At 49.8% G+C, this 25,793-nt stretch overlaps 1 protein-coding gene across 6 annotated transcripts; it reads left to right on the forward strand.

The window, feature by feature from the left end:
• Positions 1 to 393: 393 nt before the first annotated feature.
• LOC144602320 (ras association domain-containing protein 7-like) lies at positions 394 to 19,246 on the forward strand. Of its 6 annotated transcripts, XM_078415283.1 has the most exons (7): positions 526 to 574; positions 700 to 848; positions 10,663 to 10,809; positions 12,692 to 13,539; positions 16,036 to 16,195; positions 17,469 to 17,561; positions 19,016 to 19,246. In XM_078415283.1, the coding sequence occupies exons 3-7, from the start codon at positions 10,689 to 10,691 to the stop codon at positions 19,042 to 19,044; spliced, it is 1,251 nt and encodes a 416-aa protein (XP_078271409.1). In that variant the 5' UTR covers positions 526 to 574; positions 700 to 848; positions 10,663 to 10,688; the 3' UTR covers positions 19,045 to 19,246. The 6 variants fall into 6 exon arrangements, with proteins under 6 accessions (XP_078271410.1, XP_078271406.1, XP_078271405.1 ...); XM_078415284.1 differs by lacking the exon at positions 700 to 848 and having other exon boundaries at positions 394 to 527; XM_078415279.1 differs by lacking the exon at positions 700 to 848 and having other exon boundaries at positions 395 to 574; positions 17,469 to 17,600.
• The last annotated feature ends 6,547 nt before the right edge of the window (positions 19,247 to 25,793 follow it).

The following is a 25,793-nucleotide window of genomic DNA, read 5'->3' on the forward strand; positions in this document are numbered from 1 at the left end:
AAAGATCATTGACATGAAATGATGCGCTTCGAAAATGACTTGCTGAGCGTTTCTGGCAGTCAGTGGTTACTATTTTGCATATCTTTCATTCGTTGGTCTTTATCTCTTTACATGATCGCCTATATCTCCCGTTTCCCCATATCCCTAACCAGTCTGAAGAAGGGTCTGGACCCGAAACGTCGCCCATTCCTTCTCTCCAGAGATGCTGCCCGTCCCGCCGAGTTACTCCAGCTTTTTGTGTCTATCTTCGGTCTGCAGCTCATTGCTACACAGTGGTATTTACTCTCTCTCTCTCTCTCTACACGTGGGCACGGTCGACTCAGTGTTTGCAGTCAATCACGGGTTTCCAAGTGGACTGGGCGTGTCGGACCAGTGGGAGGTGTTGCAGAGAGAATTCACGGCTGACGCAGACAACAATCTCCCCCTGCGCCAGTCGTGCGCTGCATGCACTTGCTGGCAAATACCTTGACCAGCGAAGGGGAGAAAAGTGGCAACATCAAAAGGACAAAAAGGTTGCACGGATCCCGGTGTGTGGACTTTAAAAGTAACGGACACAACGGTGACAAAAGAGAAAGTAAGAGTGGGGGATAGGGAGGGAGGGGTGGCAGAATGAGCAGAGTTGTTGTGACTTCTTTATTGGTGTTCTTTGGATAGTACTTCGGGAGGCCGGAGACTTTGACTCCCCGAATTTCTGTGCAGCACAGAGTGTTCGCTCTGCTCCAGTGTTCACCAGAAAAGGAGTGATAATGTTTCCGAAATCCCCAAGGACACTGTTACTGAATCGTGGGCTGGGACTACGGCAGCATTAACGTAAGGTGCACAAGATCACGAGGAGGAGCATGGATAAAGTGAGCGCTTCCAGTCTCCCCCCCCCCCCCCCTCCCCAGGGCAGGATGAAGGAATCTAAAACCAAAGGGCATCGGCTTAAGGTGATATGGGAGAGGTTTAAGAGGGAACTTCGGGAAACTTTTTCACACTGAGGGTCATCTGTGTCTGGCACTAACTGCCAGAGGGGATTATCACTTTTAAAGGACATTTGGACAAACATATGGATGGGAATAGTTTAGAAAGCCATGGGCCAAATGCAGGCAAATGAGACTAGCTCAGTATGCCAACTTGGTTTGCATAGGCAAGGGGAGTTGACGGGCCTGCTGTCCAACTCTATGCCTCTCATGTAAGCAATATAAGACGGATGAGGAAAGCAGTGAGACCGAAGTGTGATGTGTCACCAGGATTGGATGGTTTCCACAGGCAGGGGCCAAAGAGGAAATGGCAGAGAGCGTTCGGGACAATACAGATGTAACTTTTCAAACTTTTGTCGTTCAGGAATTATTCCTGTAGAATTCCCTGTTTTGAAAGTGAAGGGGGGGGGGGGGGTGGGGGGGGGAAGGAAGCTTGGGGATTGTTCAGAAATACTGTTTTGTTGGAAAATTGTATGTAGTTTATAACTGAGGGTAGTTTGACCAAGTTTCTCGAGTGTTTACAACTTGTGAGTAAACTCCAGCGTGGATTTGTAAAGGACTGGCAAAACTGAAGTGGTGACTTCGGTACAGAACCAGGGCTGTGTGTGGATGTTATTTACATGGTCATGGAGAACTGGAAGGCATTTGATCAAGTTGCCCACAAGAGGCTTTTAGCAAAGAGTATAGAATATAGAATGGGAGCTGGACAGAAGAGCAGCAGGTGGGACATGGAGACCACCTGAGAGGTTGGTTGTTCTCCCCCTTGTTCACCAATGACTTGCTGAGATTGGCTGCAATTTCAAAGGGTGAGGGGTGATTTTTAGAGGTTTTTGAAATGCTGGTGGAATGATCGGGTGGTCAGAAAGAAAGTGTGTTGGAAAGAACTGCAGCTGCTCGTTTAAATGGAAGATAGACACAAAATGTTGGAGTAACTCAGCGGGACAGGCAGCATCTTTGGAGAGAAGGAGTGGGTGGCGTTTCAGGTCGGGACCCTTCTCCAGACACAAACGCGAGGTAGAGCTTCAGGAGTTTCAGTCTGTCAGCAGTCTGACACACGCACAGTCGGAGAATGTGGGTCGTGCCCCACTACGGTTTATGCCAAAGTTCGGTTGTCAGTGTCAAGACTGAAGTTTCCACAAACTTCTGCAAACCAAAGGTTTAAAAGGATTCTGAGAAAGGTGGGGGGTGTGGAGTGGATGACGCATCTCAGTAAGTGGGCAAGTCATGTAAAGCTTTGGCGAGGCCACATTTGGAGTATTGTGTGCAGTTCAGGTCATCCCATTGCAGGAAGGATGTGGAGGCTTTGGAGAGGATGCATGAAAGCTTCACCAGGATGTTACCTGGAATAGAGGGTATATCTTTAAGGACAAACTTGGATTATTTTCTCTGGAGCTTCAGAGGTTGATTGAAGAAATGAAATTTTAAAATGATAAGAGTCACAGAGAGGTTTGGCAGTCATAACCTTTTTTTCCCCAGGGGGGAAATGTCAAAGATTAGAAGGCATAGCTTTAAGGTCAGAGGGGGAAATGTTTAAAGGAGATATTTTTTGCCCATAGAGTTGTAGATCCCTGGATCATGATTCCAGGGAAGGTAGCAGAAGCAGATACGATAGTTTGAGAGGGTTGTAGACAAACAAATGAATGGGCAGATAATGGAGGGATACAGATATGTGCAGGTAGACATGATTAGTTAGATTGGCATCACGGTCAGCAAAGACATAATGGGCTGAATGGCCTCTTCCTGGGCTGTACTGTTCCATGTTTTAAGCTGTTATATTGGGACAAGATTGACATGTCAAAGGTTGATTGGGAGAGTTTGTTTGCAGGATGGTGCAGACATGATGGGCCGAAGGACCTGTTCCCACAGCCTCTGTGCTGTTCTAAGTAGCAGCACTGGTGAGGGGCTGAATGTCCTCCTGATGTTCCTGTAAGGATATTCCCTCTCCTGCCTTTTCTCTTGAATCATTGAGGTGTTTGCAAGAGTTTGCTTTGATCTGAGGTGGTCGCACTGTCCTGGTGCAGGTTCTGTTCTCGACTGTGTACACTGTGTACAGTGATGGCTCTGAGCCAGCCTTTGTTTGTGCCTCAGCCCAGTGTGTGTGCGTGCGTGCGTGTGTGTTGTCAGTGGAATGGCAGCACCTGCCCCACACGGCAGAACTTAAACAACCCTGGCTGCTGCCCGCGGGCTCCCCTGTGCCCACCCATCACACGGACAAACACCATAACCTACTACACGGTGACCTGCCTCGAACCGGCACCGGTAAACAGCCGGCGTCAGGAGAGGACGGGGTCTCTGGGCTACAGGTGATGGGAACACCACAGGCATGGGTCGGCACTGTGGGAGGGGCAGTACTGAGGGAGCACCGCACCGTGGATGGTGTGTGTTCTGTGGGAATGGTTGCCTGCTCTCTTCCCGTGAGCTCTGAACTGGCACCAGGATCCGGTTCCTACACATCCTGTGTGCGACCTGCCTGCTGTCAACAATCCCTACCGCCTCTGGCTTGCCTGTGGAACCGCCCCCTGTTGCTGCTCCCCTCCTTCGTACACAGGTCATGCCTCACCCGAATGGAATGTACAGTCGAAACTCGTGTTGGTGTTAGTATTGGTTTATTATTGTCACGTGTACCTGGATACAGTGAAGAGCTTTGTTGGTGCGCTATCTATGAATACAATCGTCACACACGAGTACAACAGGTAGTGCAAAGAGAAACAGACCTGAGCGCAGAGTATAGTGTTGCAGCATTATCATGTTACAGTTACAAAGATAGTGCAGATAAAAAAATGGCAGGTTGAACTGAGGTAGGTTGGAAGATCAGGACTACATCCTAGCCTATGGATGTTCAGTTTAGTTAGTTAATTTTATTGTCACGTGTGACACAGTGAAAAGCTTTTGTTGCGTGCTAGCCAGTCAACAGAAGGACAATGAGGAAGACACATGTTCCTGAAACTGGTGGTATATGTTCTCGAGCTTTTGTATCATCTGCCCGACAGGAGAGGTGAGAAGAGGGAATGACCGGGATGTGAGCGGTCCTTGATTATGTCGGCTGCTTTCCCGAGACAGCGTGAAGAGTGGGAGAGTCTAGGACTAGAGGTCATAACCTCAAAATTAAAGGGCGTTCGTTTGGGAAGGAGATGAGAAGAAATTTCTTTAATCAGAAGGTGGTGAATCTGTGGAATTCCTTCCCACAGAAGGCTGTGGAGGCCGTCAATGGATATTTTAAAAACAGAAATAGTGTCTTGATTAGTACGGATGTCAGGGATTATGGGGAAAAGGCAGGAGAATGGGGTTAGGAGGGAGAGATAGATCAGCCATGATTGAATGGCGGAGTAGTCTTGATGGGTCGAATGGCCTAATTCTGCTCCTCGCACTTATGGCCTGATGACCTGATGACCTTGTGAAGTGTAGATGGAATCAACAATGGGAATTGATGGATTGGGGTGCATCCACAACTCTGTGATTTCTCATGGTCTTGGACAGAGCTGTTCTCAAACCAAGCTGCGTTGTGTCCCGAAAGGATGCTCTAATTGGTAGGAGTCCTTGGAGACATGCAGAACATCTTTGTGCCAGAAGGAACTGCAGATGCTGGTTTAAACCAAAGATAGGCACAAAAAGCTGGAGTAACTCAGCGGGTCAGATAGCAACTCTGGAGAAAAGGAATAGTTGACGTTTCGGGTCAAGACCCTTCTTCAGATGAAGAGTCAGGGTTAGTCAGTCCCATATTTACATCCAGGGACTGCTATGGAACCTCTGTATCAGCAGGTGACAGGACTGGACAGTGGTGTAGTGATAGAGCTGCTACCTCACAGTGCCAGAGACCAGGGTTCGATCCCAACTATGGCGCTGTCTGTACGGAGTTTGTACATTCTTCTTGTGACCACGTGGGTTTTCTCTGGGTTTCCTCCCACAATCTAAAGACTGCAGGTTTGTCGGTTAATTGCCATTTGTGTAAATTGCTCCAAGTGTGTAGGATAGAACCTGTGCAGGTTGGCGTGGACTCGAAGGGCCTGTTTCCACACTGTACCTTTAACTAAAAGACTGAGCAAAGTCCTGCTGCCTATGCACTGGCTACCTTGGGACCAGTGTGGGAGACGCAGAAGGGGGGGAGCATGGAGCTTGGCGGCAGGACTGCTGAGATAAGGGAGGAGGAGAGGTGGCGTTGAGTCAACTGGGTGCAATGAGCGGTCTGATAGTATGTTGGACACGCGTGTCCTATGTTGGCTGTGCACTGCTGTACACGCATCCCATGTTGTCTGTGCATGTGTTGGGTGAGGGCAGAATTCTGCGCCAGTGCAGGGTGAATCTGTCTGTTCCCTGGCACTGGGCCAGTGCAGGTCTACACACTGGCCTTAGGTGGGTTAGACCTGTGTTTTATCCCTCTGGGGTGGGTGTTGGCTTCTACTGCCCTCAGCGCTGGTCTTTAGGATGTTTCCTGCTTGGGTCTGTCCCTCCCCTCATTGCGGGGGTGTTGTCAGGTTGTGACAGGGTGTAGGGGTCTGTGATGGATAGTAATGATCGGGACGTTTCATTTCATCCATTACAATTGGGAAGAGCATTTGGAATATGGTTCGTTACACTGGTCGGCTCATCAGCTGCTGTCTGAGATTGGAAGCTGATCTCCCTTCCTGGAGTCCCACATTTTCCTCCCCCCACTCCCCCCTCCCTCCCCCCAACTATCTCTCTGCTTCCGCTCCCCCCTACATTCCCCCCATTCGCTGGTTAAATTGATACCATGACAGCCACCGCCTGTCTGATCAATTGTCGAAGTTTGTCGGAAACTGAAGACGAGTGGTTAAAGATTACCCAGTTCATCCATTTTGTTATCGTTAGACAAACAAGGCGATTTCTCATTGACAGAGTGCGCTCGTTGTTACCTGTGCCAGCATTTCTATTCTCCACTGGCCTTGAGAAGAGCCACAGAGCTGCACGTTACGGAATCGGTCCCTTCGGCCCACCTTGTCCATGCTAACCAAATTGGGATATTTGCCCATAGCCCTCTAAAAGACATTTGGACAAATATGTCATATATCAACAGGAAGGGTTTAGGAGTCATAATTGTATCCACCTCTAACTTCCTCTAGCAGCCCGTTCTAGGTACAGACTGCCCTCTGAGTGAAAGAATTGCCCGTGAGGTCCCTCGTAAATCCCTCTACTCTCATCTTAAGCCTGTGCCCTCGAGTCTTAGAATGCTCTATCCTCAGGGGGAAAACCAGTAAGCTTTCACTGTATCCCTCTCATGCCCCTCATGATCTTGTGCACCTCAATAAGGTCACCCCTAGAGCTCCTATGAAAGAAAAGTCCCATCCTCCCCCTGCAGCTCAAGCCCAGGTAACATCCTGGTGAATTCTTTCTGCACCATTTCCAACTTAATAACATTCATCCTATCACTGGGTGACCAGAACTGCACACAGTACTCCAAATGTGGTCTCACCATGGACCTGTACTGTATTCTTGTACATGACACTTTATCGAATATCTTTTGGAAATGCATATACCCCACACCCACTTTCCCATTACATCTTCAAAGTACTGCTGTGCACGGTAGCGCAGCGATAGAGTTGCTGGCTCGCAGCGCCAAAGATCCGGGTTCAATCCTGACTACGGGTGCTGTCTGTACGGAGTTTGCACTTTCTCCATGTGACCGCTTGGGTTTTCTCCGGATGCTCCAGTTTCCTACCACGTTCCAAAGACGTACAGGTGTGTAGGTTAATTGGCTTCCGTAAATTGCCCATAGTGTGTCGGATGTGAAGGGGGGGGGTAACAGAACTAGAGTACGGGTGATCAATGGTCTGTGTGGAGTTGAAGGGCCTGTTTTCACATTGTATCTCTAAACTAAACTGTATCGTCGAGCATGGTGTGTAGGAAAGAACTGCAGATGCTGGTTTAAATCAAAGGTAGGCACAAAACGCTGGAGTAACTAAGCGGGTCAGGCGGCATCTCGGGAGAGGATGAATGGGTGACTTTTCGGCCCAAGTAAACGTCACCCATTCCTTCTCTCCAGAGATGCTGCCTGATTTGCTGAGTTACTCCAGCATTTTGTATCTCTCTTGTCACGCTTGGTGTTGGGTGTTCACTGGTGCTGCTGGGCTGAGCTGCACTGTGGGGGAATGCATGTACTCCTTACGCTGCCCAGGTCTGGAATGCAAAGCAGTCCTGGAATGTGACCGGTATTCTCCGGTTCCTGCTTCCTCGCTTCACCACCGCTGACTCTGCTTCACCCTCCCCGGCTCTCGGCCTCTCCCTGCCCTCCAGGTGTAACCAGCAGGTTTGGTCAGACTCTGGAGGATGCGGGAGCCCTGACTGTGTGAGCTGCCGTGTTGGGTCCAACACTGCCGTTAGACACGCCATTGGATCAGGCACCTGCCCGTCACACTTGCTACTTCCAGGATGAGGCTATTCGGCCCATCGAACCGCTGCTAGCTCTCCTTGTCTCCGCGGCCCGTAAGTTGCTAACTCCCTCCCACGCTCCTGATTCCCTTCAGGAAGTTTCTGTTGAACCTTAAACAACATTTAGTGAGGGTTGTATGGGCCGGAGGGGGTTACATGGATGGGAACGGGTGTAAGGGCCAGAGAGGGTTACAGGGATAGGGAGAGGTGTGAAGGAGGCCAGATGGGATTACAGGGACGGGTAGCGATGTAAGAGGTTACAGAGATATGGAGGGATGATGATGACGTTGATACTTTATTGTGCAATGAAATATTTGGTTTTGCATACAAAGCATGCAAACGAGCTGCCTCAAAGTCGACAATCAAGTTACAAAAAGTACTCATCCTTTCTTTGTTCCCCCCCCCCGTGTCGGGACCCCCTTAGTTCTCACTGGCACTGTCCACCTTGACCCCACTCACACTGACCCGCTCCAGCCTTGACCCGACTCACACCGACCCACTCCACCTTGACCCCACTCACACCGACCTGTAGGTGTGGGGGGGGAGGGGGGGTTTAAAGGTCATCTATCCTGTCTATCACTCGTGTAATTTTACAAACCTGTTGGGTCACTCTCGGCCTTCCAGTCAAAATAATCTGTTTGTCGAACCTCTCTTTATCGCTAACACCCTCTAATCCAGCCAGCATCCTGGTAAACCTCTTCTGAACCCTCCCCAAAGCCTCCACATCTTCACTGTAATGGGGTAACGCCAGAACTGCACACAATACTCCAGATGTGGCCCAACCAAAGTCCTGTAAAGCTATAATATGACTTCCTGGTTCATGCTGGATGCCCTGACTGATGAAGGCAAGCATATCAATACATCTCCTGCACCACTCGATCCACTTGTGGTGCCAAGTGCAGGGAGCTCGCGACTGGCACCTCGCGATCCCTCCCGTACGTTAATGCTCCTCCCGCACCTGTAATTTACTGTACAAATTCCATTCTTCCTCAAGTCAAGTCAAGTCAAATTTATTTGTCACATACACATACACGATGTGCAGTGAAATGAAAGTGGCAATGCCTGCGGGTTGTGCACAAAAAAGAATTACAGTTACAGCATATAAATAAAGTTAATAAGTTACTATAGTGTAGACAAAAATTTAGTCTCTGGGGTTATAAAAGTTGACAGTCCTGATGGCCTGTGGGAAGAAACTCCGTCTCATCCTCTCCGTTTTCACAGCGTGACAGCGGAGGCGTTTGCCCGATTGTAGCATCTGGAACAGTCCGTTACTGGGGTGGCAGGGGTCCCTCATGATCTTGCTTGCTCTGGATCTGCACCTCCTGATGTATAGGTCCTGCAGGGGGGCGAGTGTAGTTCCCATGGTGCGTTCTGCCGAACGCACTACTCTCTGCAGGGCTGTCCTGGGCAGAGCTGTTCCCAAACCAGACTGTAATGTTGCCGGACAGGATGCTCTCTACAGCCCCAGAATAGAAGCAATGAAGGATCCTCAGAGACACTCTAAACTTCCTCAGTTGTCTAAGGTGGTAAAGGCGTTGCTTTGCCTTACCCACCAGTGCGGCAATGTGCGTGACCCACGTCAGATCCTCTGTGATGCGGACTCCCAAGTATTTAAAACTGCTCACCCTGTCCACAGTAGACCCATTTATCTCCAGTGGCGTGTACGTCCTTGGATGTTTAGCCCTTCTAAAGTCCACAATCAGCTCCTTAGTTTTAGTGACATTCAAGAGGAGGCTATTGTCCTGACACCAGAGTGCCAGATCAGCCACTTCCTCCCGGTAGGCCTTCTCATCGTTGTTGGAGATCCGGCCCACCACCACAGTGTCATCAGCAAACTTGATGATGGAATTTGAGCTGAACCTGGCCCCACAGTCATGTGTGTACAGGGAGTACAGTAGGGGGCTAAGGACGCAGCCCTGGGGGGGATCCTAGGTTCAGGGTGAGGGAGCTAGATGTGTGTTCCCCCATCCTGACCACTTGGGGCCTGGCAGTGAGAAAGTCCAGGACCCAGTTCCAGCAGCTTCTCAACCAGTCTGCTGGGGACTATTGTGTTGAATGCTGAACTAAAGTCAATGAACAGCATCCTCACATAGCCCCCCTGGCTGTCCAGATGAGAGAGAGCGGTGTGTAGAACCTGGGAGACCGCATCATCCGTGGACCTGTTCGGACGGTATGCGAACTGTAGTGGGTCCATGTTGCGAGGAAGGAGGGCGCAGATGTGCTTCTTGACTAGCCTCTCAAAGCATTTCATGACAACCGAGGTGAGGGCCACCGGTCGGTAGTCATTTAAACACGCTGGAGAGGCATTCTTTGGCACCGGTACAATGATGGATCTTTTGAAGTATGCAGGGACCACGGACTTTGCCAAGGAGAGGTTGAATATTGTGGTGAGCACTGGAGCAAGCTGAGTAGCTTGCTCAGCTCCCTGGAGCAAGCTGAGTAGTTCCTCCCCCCCCCCCCTCACGCTCCCCCACCTCCTCACCTCTCCCACTGCCCTCCTCTCCCCCCCTCCCCCCCCCCCCCCCCCCCCCCCCCCAACCACCATGTAATCTGTAAAGTGTATTTTCTGTGTAGAAGGCGAAGATGGCACTGGGTCACAGTGTCCTGGTTTGTCCTGGTCTGAGTGACCAAGATGTACCTAGGCAGTTCCCCCTACTGCTGGGTGGATGCCCTGTTGTCACAGCTCTGCTGGGGGAGAGAGTTTACTTTAGTTTTCATTGCCACGTGTACTGAGGTACAGTGAAAAGCTTTTGTTGCGTGCTAACCGGTCAGCAGAAAGGCAATGCAGCGCTATTAAAGTCTCTAAAAAGCTCTATAAACCAGGGGTGACATCTAGTGTGTGGGATAGTGTTGGTGTGGGGGGGGGGGGGGGGGTGTGGGGGGGGGGGGGGGGGGGGCTGGTAAGACATCTCTCTCCTCTCGTGGTCATGATCTGACTCGGTTGCAGGTGCTATATGAATGCAGTGCTGTTGTTGAATGGTTGTGTTAGTGATGCCCAGAGGCAGTGCCAGTGAGGGGCAGTCACTTACGACTGGCACCTGCAGGAGTGTGGGCACGAACCCGGGGGGAGGGGGGTAATTGTGGGCACGGACTTGCGGGGGGATTGTGCGCATGGACATGCAGGGTGGGGGGGGGTGTGAGCATGGACCCACAGAAGAGGGGTTAGTGGGCACGGACTGGCAGGGTGTGAGGGGGAGGGTGTGGGCACAGACCAGCAGGAGGTGAAGTACGGACCCCAGGGATGTGAGCTGCAGCCTCTGTGGGGGGGGTGCGATGTTGTACGCTGCCTGTTGCTGACCTGCCCCCTGTGTTTCAGACATTGCCCCTGGACCACGGCCCCTGATGCCAGCCTGGAGCGGGATGGAGCTGCGAGTGTGGGTGGAGGGGGTGCAGAGGGTAGTCTGCGGTGTTACCCTAGAGACCAGCTGCCAGCAGGTGGTGATCGCACTGGCACAGGCCATCGGTGAGCACGGGGAGCGCGTGGTGGGAGGGGAGGGGGGGAAAGGGGGAGGGCAGTGGGGAGGTGAGGAAGGGGGAGAGGGAGGAGGGGGAAAGGGGGAGGGCAGTGGGAGAGATGGTGAGGAGGGGGGAGAGGGAGGAGGGGGAAAGGGGGAGGGCAGTGGGGAGGTGAGGGGGGAGAGGGAGGAGGTGGAAAGGGGGAGGGCAGTGGGAGAGATGGTGAGGAGGGGGGAGAGGGAGGAGGGGGAAAGGGGGAGGGCAGTGGGGAGGTGAGGAGGGGGGAGAGGGAGGAGGGGGAAAGGGGGAGGGCAGTGGGGAGGTGGGGAGGAGGAAGAATGTGATTTGTTAGGGAGGATGGGTGGTGGAAGGGAGGGGTTGGATGGTGGAAGGGAGGGGTTGGGTGGGGAATTGGGACTGGTGAGGGGAGATGGAGGGTTGGGGGTGATGGGTAGTCCAGTCACCACCTTGCTGTGTGTAACTGCTCATCCTGTTCGTGTAAAGTAAGGGTGCTGAAGAGATTCACCAGATGTTACCTGGTCTTGAGTTCTAGGGAATGATTGGAAAGGCTGGGACTCTTTTCCTTTGCAACGCAAGAGGCAGAGGGAGTGACCTTATTGTGTACAAGATCATGAGGGGCATGAAGAAAGTGAATGCTCACAGTCTTTCCCTCAGGGTAGAGGATTCTAAAACTAGAGGACACAGGCTTAAGGTGAGAAGGCAGAAATGTAAGAGGAACTTCATGGCAGCATTTCCATTCATAGGCTAGTCCCTATTTGCAATGAGCTGCCAGAAGAAGCTGTAGAAGTGGATACAATAATAACTTTTAAAAGCCATTTGGACAGATATATAGATATGAAAGATTTATAGGGATATGGGCCAAATGTGGGCAAGTGGATCTCGCCCTGGATGACCACTTGTTCTGCATGGACCATGAAATGGTTAACGGTTCCAGTCAGTGACACGCACTTCCTGACCTCCTGACAGTTTTCAGTGGCTGTTTGTGTCAGTGCGCTCGGTTACCTCTTCCATAATCTCATTTGAGGGGAGCGAGCCCAGCCCCTGCATCCTCTCTGCATCTCGGGGTCCACGGACTCTCTGAGTCATAGGACATGGAAACAGGCCCCTTGGCCCAACTCATCCATGCTGACCAAGTTGTCCCATCTAAGTCAGTCTCACCTGCCTGCGTTTGGCCTGTTTCCCTCTAAACCTTTCCTATCCATGTACCCGTCCAAATGTCTTTTCAATGTTGTTTTAGTACCTGCCTCAACTACTTCCTCTTACAGCTCATTTATAAACAACAGACAATAGGTGCAGGAGGAGGCCATTCGGCCCTTCGAGCCAGCACCGCCATTCAATGTGATCAGGGCTGATCATTCTCAATCAGTACCCCGTTCCTGCCTTCTCCCCATACCCCCTGACTCCGCTATCCTTAAGAGCTCTATCTAGCTCTCTCTTCAATGCATTCAGAGAATTGGCCTCCACTGCCTTCTGAGGCAGAGAATTCCACAGATTCACAACTCTTTCAACACAAGTTCTATACCCAACACCCACAGTGTGATAAGGTTGCTGCTCAGGTTCCTATCAAAACTTTCCCCAGTCAAAACCTTCCCCTCTCACTTAAATCTATGTCCTCTAGTTCTTGATTCCCCAATACGGGGGGCGGGGGTGGGGGGAGGGAATGACTCTGTGCATTCACCATATCTATTCCACCCATGATTTCCAACACCTCTATAAGATCATCCCTCAGCCTCCTGCACTGTAAGGAGTGAAGTCCTTGGCTGCCCAACCTCTGCCGAGAGCTCAGGTGCTCGAGTCCTGGCGACATGCAGGTGAATCTCGCAGCTTGCTGGCAGCTGAAGGCTGATGTTGCCCCCTCTATGCCGCAGGTCAGACAGGCCGCTATGTGCTGGTGCAGAGTTTGCGGGACACTGAGCGCCAGCTGTTGCCCACGGAGTGCCCGATGCAGCTGTTGGCCAAGTGCGGGCAGTACGCCAACGATGTCCGCTTCCTGCTGCGCCGCACGGGCTCCGCTCAGTCCGACAGGTCAGCACCGGACCCCAGCGGCCGGACCCCCACCCCCACCCTCGCCCACGCTGCCTTCCCCCTGCACAGACCCGACGCCCAGCCCCCGAGACGCCGGGAGCTGAAGAAATCGCTGACCTTCACTGGCGGGGCGCCGGAGACCGCACCGAGGGAGAAGTGCAGGGCCAAGAGGGCGGCCGGGGTTGAGGAGGGGGCCGCGGGCAACCCCCCGCCCAGCAAGGATGAGCTCTTCAGGCTGATCCTGAGGCAACAGCAGAGGCTGCGGGAGCTGTCGGAGCGGCGAGCCGGATGTGACACCGAGACGGGGGTGCGCCAGTCGGAGGTGGAGGCGGAGGAGCAGGCAGCGAGGAGGAGCAAGGAGGAGGAGGAGGAGGAGGAGGAGATGTGGGAGTGCGAGCTGAGGACGGAGCGGGAGCGGGAAGGGGAGCTGCAGCGGCAGCTGAGCCAGCTGCGGGGAAAGCTGCAGGAGAACGTGCAGCGGCTGCAGGGACTGGGCAGCAGAGAGCAGCTGCTGCAACAGGAGATCGGACGGGAGGGCGAGAGAACCCGCAGGGCACAGCGCGCCGGGCACCAGGTCACTGGGGTCCGCCTGCAGGCTGACATCCAGACCAAAGTCCAGCAGAACCTCCAGATCCAGAGCTCGATGGTGGAGGTGGAGAGGTCCCTGCAGGAAACCGAGCGCAGACTCCAGGTGAGAACAGCCGGCTACACCGGGGAAAACCATCCAACCACCCCCACCTCTGAGCTGTGTTAAACCAAGGCCAGACCTGCACTGTGCACAGCAGGTCCTGGGGAGTGTCGGAGAACAAAGGGATCTAGGCTACAACTACATGGTGCTACAAGTACTGAAAGTGGTGAGACAGGTGGGCAGGATGGTGAAGAAGACATTTGACACACTTGCCTTCACTGGGAACAGTGTTGAGCACAAAGTTGGGACATGCTCAATCAGTTGCACGAGTCATTATGTGAGACCACACTTGGAGTACAGTGTTCAGTTCTGGTCACCCAGCTATAGGAAAGATGTATTTTAAGTTTGAAGGGGTGCAGAAGAGATTCACCAGGATGTTACCTGGGCTTGCAGGCGAGTTACAGGGAGAGGTTGCTGTGGAAGCTGGAACTATCCTCTTTGGAGTGTAGGAGGCTGAGGGGTGTTGAGAGTGCAGGACCTGCCCTGGCAGCCCATGCTCAATGTCTTAACCAGTGAGTTAGCACTGGTCAGCATGCAACAAAAGCTTTTCACTGTACCTCAGTACACCTGATAATAAACTAAACTAGAGTTCAAAGTTCGCGAGGTTCTGAGTTGCTGTTGTGAGCCGGTACGGGGTGGAGCTCTGCTGCCACACTGTGGTGCGGTCTAGCAACTGCAGGTAGTGTGTGGACAGGGGTCACAGGCATTGTGGAGCTGACCATGACACTGCAAAACCGCCTCCTGTGGTAGTAAGGGCCATCTTTACGGACCGAGCAGATGGAGACGCGGGTAGCATTCTATCCAACAGAAGCATTCCCAAACGCCACCTGCCTCACAGCACCGGAGACCCAGGTTATTACCTGACTACGGGTGCTGTCTGTAAGGAGTTTGTACGTTCTCCCTGTGACCGTGTGGGTTTTCTCCGGGTGCTCCGGCTTCCTCCCACACTCCAAAGACGTACATGTTTGTAGATTAATTGGCTTCAATAAAATTGTAAATTGTCCTTAAGCATGTGTAGGATAGTGTTAGTGTACGGGATGATTGCTGGTTACCAAGGACTGAATGGCCTGTTTCCGTGCTGTATCTCTAAAGTCTAAAGTAAAATAAAGTTTTTTTAAATACATGTGTGTACGGAAGGAATTCAAGTAATTAGGAGTGATTTTAATCATTGAAGAGCTTGGGCAAATCAAGTCGGCCAGGGAAGCCATGAGGGCGAATGTTATGAAGAACTGGCCAGCAGATGGGTATTTTCATTTCAAGAGTTGAAAGTCATTTATAGTGACAACAATGACATTCTAACGTGCTGCAGCTTAACTGGTCTGTAAATGCAGTGACACATAGACAATTATCCAATAATCAATAATCCAATCAATTAAATAACCATAATACCAGATGACCATATTACTACAAAACTGAAGCCTGCAGAGCAACCAAAGACACGGTCCACAGAAGATCAAAGTTGCTGAGGTGAGTGTGTTCAAGAACCTGATGGTTGCTGGGAAGAAGCTGTTCATGAATCTGCAGGTATAGTTTGCAGGCTCCAAAAAAATGACAGAATGCAGAATATAGTGTTAGAATAACGGTAAAACAGTTACCAAGAAAGTACAGATAGAAAACAGTGCAAGATCCGCAATTAAGTGGGTTGGGAGATTCAGACTCCACCCTAGCACATGGGAGAACCATTCATTAGTTGATAAGTGGGGAGAAAGCTGTTCCTGAATTTGATGGTGCGTGCTTTCAAGCTTTTGTATTTTGCCTGTATTCTGGGGGATCGGAAATGAGGGTGTGACCGGGATGAAAATGTCCATGTTAATGTCAGCTGCTTTCCAAAGGCACCGTGAGATGTAGATTGAGCCGATGGTGGGGACTGGTCTTTGTGATGGACTAGATTACACCCACAACTGTGTGCAATTTCTTGTGGCCTTGGAGAGCTGTTCCCAAACCAAGCTGCGATGCATCCAGGATGCTTTCTCTGGTATGTAAGGGAGGGAGTGCCATGCAGAGGAAGATTATTGCGTTGTTCCCTGGAGTGATGGGGTTGATGTTTGGAGACAGGTTGGGCTCAAACTCATTGTTTAACAGTGTGGATCCTATTCCAACACATCAGGTTCTGAGGGGGGTTCCCTTGTGAACGTGGAGAGCCAGTGAGAATCTGTTTCCTCGGGTAGTTGTGTATAAAACTAGAGGGAGTGGGGTAAAGGGCAGGGTGAGGAAGTTTGAAGGGGATCTGAGGGGTGGGTTTTTCCACACAGAGTAGTTGGTGTCTGGAAGGGGCTTCCAGACGAGGTGCTGGAGTCAGGACCGGTAACAACATTTAAGAAGTATCTGGAAGGAACTTGAATGAGTAGGGCATGGAGGGATATGGAATGAATGCAGGCCAATGGGATTAGCACAGACCTGATGGGCCGAAGGGATCTGTTCCTGTGGTGTACTGCCCTGTGACTGTTGGGTGGGGAGTGGGCACGAGGCGTTTCTGCTGCCTGAATCATCCTGTTGCAGGCCAAGACGCAGGAGTTGGAGGAGTTGAACAAGGAGTTGCGACAGTGCAATCTGCAGCAGTTCATCCAGCAGACCGGGAATACTGGAGCAGAACGGCCCCGGAATGAAGAAGATCTGTTCTCAGAGGATCCAGAGGACCCGCAGCCCGGCAACCCTGCAGGTGAGGCCGCAGCAGCTCGGACAGACCCCTGCACCCACGCAGCAGCTCGGACAGACCCCTGCACCCGTGCAGCAGCTATGACCGAGCCCTGCACCCGTGCAGCAGCTCGGACCGAGCCCTGCACCTGTGCAGCAGCTCGGACTGACCCCTGCGCCCGTGCAGCAGCTCGGACTGAGCCCTGCACCTGTGCAGCAGCTTGGACAGACCCGTGCAGCAGCTCGGACTGAGCCCTGCACCCGTGCAGCAGCTCAGACTGAACCCTGCACCCGCGCAGCAACACAGGCGGGGCTGCATCCGTGCAGCAGCTCGGACTGAGCCCTGCACCCGCGCAGGAGCCCTGCACCCATGCAGCAGCTCAGACACATGCACCCGCGCAGCAGCTCGGACACACCCCTGCACCCGTGCAGCAGCTCAGACTGAGCCCTGCACCCTGCAGACCTGGGGACTCCCAGAGACCAGGGTTCGATTCCCACTGCCCCTTCTGGGAATCTTGGTGTAATTCACTGGAGAAATTTGGAATAAAAGGCTGGGCTCTGTGCTAGTGACTAGGGAATGCCGGGCTGTGGCAGGGGTAGAGTAGCCGCCTTACAGTGTCGGAGGTCCAGACTACGGGTGCTTGTCCGTATGGAGTTTGTACGTTCTCCCTGTGACCTGCGTGGGTTTTCTCCAGGAGTTCTAGTTTCCTCCCACACTTCACAGACATACAGGTTTGTCGGTTAATTGGCTTCGGTAAAATTGTAGATTGTCCCTAGTGTACGTGTTGGGGATTTCAGGTCAGCATGGACTTGGTGGGCCAAAGGGCCTGTTTCCACGCTGTATCTCTAAACTGAACCACCGTGGGTTGGAGCCCGGCCCCAGTGGCACAGGTCACCAGTCACGGTGCTGGAGACAGGCAGCAGATGCCCAGAGGCCACGACCCCAAACACGGGGAGGTCAGAGTTCTGCAGCCTAGCCGCAGGCCCTTCGGCCCATTGAGTCTGTGCCGACCATCGTGCATCCATTTACTTCTCCCCCTCGAATCTCCACTCGCCTACACTGGGGGCAACGTACGGCGGCCAATTCACCCACCGACATGCGTGTCCTTGGTGTGTGGGAGACCAGAGCCAACACAGGACATGCAAACTCCACACAGACAGCGCCTGAGGCCCGGAACGAACCGGGTCCGCTGGAGCTGAACCACTGGCTCACGCTCTGGAGTCGCTCCCTCGGTCCAGCCGGCCGGCCGACCCACTCACTGAACCGTCAACCCATGGGTGTACTCTTCACGTTTCAGGATCGGACACAGCGACACGCCCGACTGCCATGCACTTCCTGGGAAACCCGCGCAACCTGCAGAACCCGCTGGTGTCCAGCCTGAATCCGGGAGGTGTGTTCGTTTGAGCTGAGCAAGCGCTGGCAGCGTCCGGTCAGTGAGGGTGTCCAGAGCTGTGGCCGTAGTCCGGCCACTGACCATGTCTTGTGGCAGTGTTTGACCAGGGATGGTGCCCAGCCAGTGGGGTATCTGGCCAGAGGCCAGTGTCCGGGCCCCTGACCACTGGGCTGGGCTGAGGTGTGACATTTATCCACGGGTGCGATGTTGCCCCCATTGGGGCAGTGCCTGCACTACCCTGCCGGCATTCCTCATCACACCCAATACTGTGCCTCAGAGTCAGTCTGTGGCACTCCCTGAGCCCCCCTCCGTCCCCCGCGGGGCCCCTCCCCCACACTAACATGGCGGACGTTCCCCTCCTTTGCGTACTACACTTCAGTATGGGCGATTTTGATGGAGTGGTTCATCTTGCTCCTCTGGTATCTTTGATACTGCTTGACCATAAATTGCCCATTCCCTTCCAAATGAGAGTAAATCCCATCCTGAAGAATCCTCTCCAATTGCTTTCCTACCACTGACACGGCGCTCACTGGCCTATGATTCCCTGGATTATCTCCTTAAACAAAGGAACGACATTGGAACAACCTCTGAACCGTTCGCCTCTGTCACCCCCACGCTGACTGCCGGTTGCTACCTGTGTCTCTGTTGTCATATCCAGACAAGGTATCTGCTCCAGCAGAGTCGAGACCCCAGTGAATGCTGGTGAACCATCCGACCGGTTGCCTCCCTCACTGAAACCTTGGGCCACCTCTCAGTAGCCCACCCTAACACTGGGCTTGGTGCCACACTGCGTGAGCCAAGCCGCTCCTTGGCCAAGCCGCTCCTCCCTGCGCAGACACCTCACAAGGCTCGGCCTCCACAGCAGAGAGGGTGATGTGTTTAGAGGGAGATTCCACTAACGGTTGCTGTAAGTTGGATTTTATATTTATGCGAGCACGTGAGAATCTGTTAACTGAAGCAGAGACCTGTTTAATACCCCCGTCCACATATCAACAGCCACTGATCCCAAACTCTGTGGTAGGAACCTTCAGCTCCTCCCCCCCCCCCCCCCCCCCCAATTCTACCTCTCCCTCCCTTCTTTACACCATTTTCTCTCGCCCTTCCTCTGCCCCATCCTTTATCTCCTTCCCCAATTCTACCTCTCACCCCATTCTCTCACTGTCTCTCCCTCTCCCACCCATTCTCCCCCTCCCAATTCTCCCTCTCCCCTCCCCCCTCTCCCCCTCCCTCTCCCCCCCCCCCCTCCCTCCCTCTCTCCCTCTCTCCCCCCCTCTTTTTTTCCCTTCCATTGTTTGGAAACTGCTAAAGCTATTTGATTGTATTGTTAAAAAAAGTTTAAAAGAAAGCCACTGTAGTCGGGATAAATTATGAGAACAAAGCCTATTTCTACACAAATAACAGCTTAAATTTCCTATCCCAGTAACTTATTGACGTAATTTTTTTTGTTTCAGAGTTCCCTCATTGGATAGTAGGTAGCTGACAAAAGAGGCAAAGAACTATTGAAGCTGTAATCCCAATTCAGTTTGATAATATTTTAAGATCAGTTCACCCTAAGCTGGCTGGTGCACTGAGAGAGGATGTTCATTTGGCCCTCCCAGGAATGTGATGTGTGGAAGGTCGTAACTGTCTCAAATTGTTATGATATGATGTATTTTATGTTGAAAATAAATAAAGATTGGAAACTGCTGCCTGGTTACTTTTGTGAAGGTACCCTAAATTTATAGCTCAAAAATCAAGATGCCTGGTTGATATTTTGGGTAAGGGCCATCATCTACCTTAGCTACCATCTACCTGATTGGAGCCCCTTGGACTGTCTTTAATCTGGCTTTATTGGACTTTATCTTGCACTCTATGGTATTCCCTTTATCCTGTATCTGTCCACAGGATGGCTCAGTTTCTGCTAACCGGATAGCAAGCAACAATGAGCTTTTCACTCTACTTTGGGACACGAGACAATAAATTAAACTAAATCAGGACTGTGGAGAGCAGTGATGCCCGGTAAATAGGGGGATGGGGACAGGGGCTGGCAGATGAAGTTTAGTTTAGAGATACAACGTGGAAACAGACCCTTTGGCCCACCGAGTCCGCACACTAACACTAGCCTACACACACCAGGGACAATTTACAATTATACCAACGCCAATCAACCTACAAACCTGAACGTTTTTGGAGTGTGAAACGAAACCGGAGTACTCGGAGAAAACCCAGGCAGGTCACGAGGAGAACGTACAAACTCCATACAGACAGCACTCATGGTCAGGATCGAACCTGGATCTCTGGTGCTGCATCACCCTGGAGGAGAGGGAGGATGTCCTCTGATGTCCATCCCTCTTCCTCCACAGATGCTGTCCGACTTGCTGAGTTCCTCAAAAAAATTGCTTTTTGCTCCACAGTACAACGTTTCTGTCGTGTACCTCCGCTTTCTAAAACATTGGTAACTGAAGTTCTGCTCGCCACACTATAGGGAAGATGTGGAGGATACGAAGGAGATCGCTGTAACATGATAGTGATGTTCCTAAGCAACCTCCTGTTATAGAAGATTATCTTAAAAACAATTGTGTACATTGGGAAATGATGTTAGGGGCTAGAGAATTTCAGACTCAAGAGCAAAGTTAATTTTTGTGCAGGATTTTTAATAGCTGCAAGCTACGATAACTTAAGGTTGTATGTTTAATAGAGCATTTTTGTTGCACAAGTCCATAGAAGTGATTCCTTGTCACTTTCAATAACCACCTGACTGAATGTGTTCTTAAGAGACAATGGTGCCTGATTACTATGGGGAGGTTACATGTGAACATTTCCCCCACCCCCGAGAATGTTTTTTCCCCCAGGAAATTTGCAAGGTAACCTTTTAGTGCTTCTCTAGTTTCCGTTTGACATCGCATCATAAGCAATTCAGCCCACCTGATAGAAATACTGTTCCTTAATTCATCACGTTATAACCAATTTGTGTTATGGAAACGTGGGTCATTGCAGAACTACCTACACTGGATAGACTAGGTTTGTTTTCCTTGCAGTGGGGGAAGCTGAGGAGCGACCTGATGGAGGGATACAAACCCATGAAGTCACAGAGACATGAAAAACTGCAGATGCTGGAATCTGGAGCAAAACAAATTGCTGGAGAAACTCAGAGGTCAGGCAACATTCATGGAAGGAATTGATAGGTTACATTTTGAGTTGGGACCCTTCTTCAGAGATAGTCATACCACATAAAAACAGGCCCTTCAGCCCAACTTGTCAACACCGACCAACTTGCCCCAATTAAGATGGTCCCATTTGCTGGCATTTGGCCCATATACTGACCCTCTAAATATTTCCTATCCCTTTCATTGCCCAAGAGTTGTTATTGTACTTGGGGATAAATGGGTCCCTTTCAGAATGGCAGGCAGTGACTAGTGGGGTACCGCAAGGCTCGGTGCTGGGACCGCAGCTATTTACAATATATATTAATGACTTGGATGAAGGGATTAAAAGTACCATTAGCAAATTTGCAGATGATACAAAGCTGGGTGGTAGTGTGAACTGTGAGGAAGATGCTATGAGGTTGCAGGGTGACTTGGACAGGTTGTGTGAGTGGGCAGATGCATGGCAGATGCAGTTTAATGTGGATAAGTGTGGGGTTATCCACTTTGGTGGTAAGAATAGGAAGGCAGATTATTATCTGAATGGTGTCAAATTAGGAAAAGGGGACGTACAACGAGATCTGGGTGTCCTAGTGCATTAGTCACTGAAAGGAAGTATGTAGGTACAGCAGGCAGGGAAGAAAACCAATGGAATGTTGGTCTTCATAACAAGAGGAGTTGAGTATAGGAGCAAAGAGGTCCTTCTGCAGTTGTATAAGGCCCTAGTGAGACCGCACTTGGAGTACTGAGTGCAGTTTTGGTCTCCAAATTTGAGGAAGGATATTCTTGCTATTGAGGGCGTGCAGCGTAGGTTTACTAAGTTAATTCCTGGAATGGCAGGACTGTCATATGTTGAAAGACTGGAGTGACACGGCTTGTATACACTGGAATTTAGAAGGATGAGAGGGGATTTTATTGAAACATATAAGATTATTAAGGGGTTGGACACGTTAGAGGCAGGAAACATGTTCCCAATGTTGGGGGAGTCCAGAACCAGGGGCCACAGTTTAAGAATAAGGGGTAGGCCATTTAGAACGGAGATGAGGAAAAAACTTTTTCAGTCAGAGAGTTATAAATCTGTGGAATTCTCTGCCCCAGAAGGCAGTGGAGGCCAATTCTCTGAATGCTTTCAAGAGAGAGCTGGATGGAGCTCTTAAGGATAGCGGAGTCAGGGGGTATGGGGAGAAGGCAGGAACGGGGTACTGATTGAGATTGATCAGCCATGATCACATTGAATGGTGGTGCTGGCTCGAAGGGTCGAATGGCCTACTCCTGCATCTTTTGTCTCAACTACTTCCTCTGGTTAATGAGGAGGATAGATGGGAGGAAACTTTCCCTTTGGCAGAGGTATCTAGCGCCAGAGGCCATGGGGTTCAGGTTGAGAGTAGAAGTTTTAAAGGTGATCTGAGGGGAATGTTCCCCTCTCCTTTAGACTGGCTTCATTGATGGGTTGGCGGTGGAAAGAGTCCTCAACTTCAAATTCCTGGGCGTGCATATCCATGAAGATCTGTCCTGATCCAGCCATAAAGAAAGCCCATCAACAACTTTACTTCCTTTGAAGATGGAGGAGATTCAGTATGATGACTCTCTTGAACTTCTACAGGTGTATGGTAGAGGGCATGTTGACTTGTTGCACTATGGCCTGGTTCGGCAAGTCGAATGACCAAGAACAAAGGAGGTTACAAAGAATGGTGGACACTGTCAGGTCCATCTTGGGTAATAACCTCCCCACCATCAAAGGGATCTACAGGGGGAGCTGCCTCAAAAGGGCAACCATTATTATCAAAGACCCACACCACGAGCACCGCACTCTCATTTCACTCCTCCCATCGAGAAGGTCTAGGAGTCTGAAAACCATGGCCACCTGATTCAAGAGTAGATTCTTCCCCAAAACCATGAGGCTCTTAAACACTACCCAACATGAACCTCAACTATGAACTTCTATGGGCTGTCTTTGTTTGTACTAATGACTAAGGGTCTTTTTGCATGATTGGGGTTATTAATTTATTGCATTTTTGTTTGTTATAAATGATCTATTCGTGTGTCGTGTTTACAGGCATTTTATGTGGCTGCAAGTAAGCTGTCAAATAGTAGAATTTGGCAAAATATAAATGCTATATTTGTATTTCAGAACTTTATAACTACTGCAGTTGTTATACTGTATTTTATACTCAGTATTTTATGTTATGTCCATCAGAAAATATACCTAATATATACAGAAGATTTGCTCACTTTCTCTGAGAGTTGCGTTGTGTCATTTGGCCACAGTGGGGAGGTACTGAGCACATTTGTTTTCCTTTTGTGTACCATCATAGTTAGAGGAAAGAAAATAAGCTTTGAATCCCGTACGGTATTTGATTGCCGCCATGTGGCCAACGGGGGAAGTGCAGGCACCACTGAATGTTTTCCAAGCAAAATAATTTTCGCATAAACTACCCCAAAAAAAAAGCTTATCCCAATTTCCAGAATTTTTTAAAAAAGCTACTGTGAAAATAAGGATAGCCAATGGCACAGTTGGCATGGACCCAATGGGCCAAATGGCCTCCTGTGCTGTGGGGAAGAAAGATTGGTAAAAGTAAATCATAGTTGAGTAACTTGATGGAGCTCTTTGTTGAGGTTATGGAGATCTTGATGAGGGCAATGCAGCTGCTATTGGGGTTGAGCTTTCAAACGAGATTTGACAAAATACCACACAATAGCTTTTAGCAAAAAAAAACCTTTAAACTTTGAACAAAGAAAATAGATCAAATCATAATACCAAGGAAAGGTAGTGATGTGTTATTGGTATTCAGGCAGATGGGATTCTCCAGGAATTGATGGCTAGGTCTGTTTTAAAAAAAATATTATTCACCTGTTTACTTGGTACACGGGATATAGTCTCAAGATTTGCAGATAATATGAAATACAAAAGATAGTTAACAAAAAGTATAACATACCTCAGAAAGTTAAATGAGCAGGTACATGGCAATTAAAATTTTCTGCAAAAAAGTGTAAGTTAATATATACAACCCTTCAAACCACGTACATGGAAGCCATCCATATTATTAAACCCTTTAAGAGTTGATTTAATTCTGGTGAAACTGCATATAACCTTTTAAAGGCTCTGATGTTTTTCCCAAGGATCTGTATCCAAAGCTAAATTTAGTCTTCAGCAGAAGTATCATTTCCTCTGCATTGTATCCTGATTCCCTTGAGGTGAATAGTTTAGTTTAGTTTATTGTCACGTGTACCGAGGTACAGGGAAGAGCTTTTTTATTGCGTGCAGCCGACATTCTGTTAACCTGTTGATTAGTTGAAAGCATAAGCCTTTAATAACGTCAGAATCTGTTTTGCTCCTCCAGAGTTCTTTGGCTTACATGACAAAACAAAATGATCTATCTTATAAGATGCAAAATAGATAATCCCACATTATCAGCTTGATCTTCCACGACTGTAGGTTTGCCCATTTACGTGTTTTCATATCTTCATGTTATCTCACCATATCCCCCTTTACACATCATCAGCTGGACAGCCTTCTGAATGATCATGTCTGTGGGTACCAAATAGAGCTAGCTTTAACAAATAAATATTCAAAATATTTTGTGCAATTTCAGACCCTGTCAATACCTTGAACAGGCCCACTTGGCTCCTCTCTCGCGATCCCGAAGGTATCACAAACTGCTGGAGTAACTCTGGAGAGTACACTCAGCCACATGTACAATCCACCCTCTTGCCCATTGAATCTCTGATATGTCACTGACACTGAGATAGCATGACTGGTGTTCACTAGCCTGCTGAAGATTTGTTCTTCTCAAGGGTCCCCACAGGTCACATATCATGTCCTCCAGAGATGCTGCCTGACCCACTGAGTTACTCCAGCACTTTGTGTGCTTGTGTTAACCAGCATCTGCAGTTCCTTGTGTCTCTGAAGACGTTTTCTTGCTTTATTTTTTTTCTGGCTAAACATCATTCGTTTAGCTATTTTATTTCATCTGTTCCATCTTAGCTTCCCCATACTGTAGCACTCAACCCTCCAATGTTTTGAAACAAATACTTGTCTTCTCTTTAAATCTATCCAATGATCTAGTCTTCCCATCATGGTGGTGCAGCGGTAGAGTTGTTGTCTTACAGCGCTTGCAGCGCCAGAGACCCGAGTTTGATCCCGACTACGGAGTTTGTACGTTCTCCCCGTGACCGCGTGGGTTTTCTCCGAGATCTTCGGTTTCCTCCCACGCTCCAAAGACGTACATGTTTGTTGGTTAATTGGCTTGGTATAAGTGTAAAGTGTCCCTAGTGTGTAGGATAGTGCAAGTGTGCAGGGATCGCTGGTCGGTGCGGACTCAGTGGGCCCATGGGCCTGTTTCTACTCTGTATCTCTAAACTAAGCCATCTCATTTTAGCGAATTCTAGAAATTCACCACGCTCTGAGAAGAAATTTGTACGTACTACAGTTTAAAATGACTGGCCCTTGTAATTATGTCCTCTTGTTTAGTTTGAGATTCTCCTACTCATGGAAATATCTCAACATCTACCCCATCTTGCTTTCTTCTGATTCTGATTTGTTTCTATAAAATCACCTCTCATTCTTTTATACTCCAAAATAGTATTCCCTTAAATGACTTAGTTTAGAATCATGTAACGCCATACACATCTGCAGCTATTTTTTTCAGCGTTTATTTTGTTTAGTTTTATTCAATTTTATGTGGCAATGATTTTGACAACCTTGCTCTCAATACAATACAATACAATATAAGTAAAATCAAGGAACTGATGGAACGGTGGAGGAGAGAGTCAAAAACCTCAAATTCCTGGGCGTGCGTATCTCTGAACCCATGCTGTCCTGAACCCAGCACATTGATGCAGTCATAAAGGAAGCCCACCAAAGCCTCTACTTCCTGAGAAGATTGAGGAGATTCAGTGTGTCAACGAATATTCTCTTGAACTTCCACAGGTGTACAGTAGAGAGCATATTGATTGTTTGCATCATGGCCTGGTTCGGCAACTCGAACGGCCAGGACCATGAAGCAAGAAGTGGTGAACACTGCTCAGTCCACCATGGGTAATAACCCTCCTTCCATCGAAGGAATCTACAGGAATGGCTGCCCCAAAAAGGTGGCCAACATCATCA

This window comes from Rhinoraja longicauda, chromosome 18, assembly GCF_053455715.1.
Source record: "Rhinoraja longicauda isolate Sanriku21f chromosome 18, sRhiLon1.1, whole genome shotgun sequence".
NCBI classification, from domain to species: domain Eukaryota; kingdom Metazoa; phylum Chordata; class Chondrichthyes; order Rajiformes; family Arhynchobatidae; genus Rhinoraja; species Rhinoraja longicauda.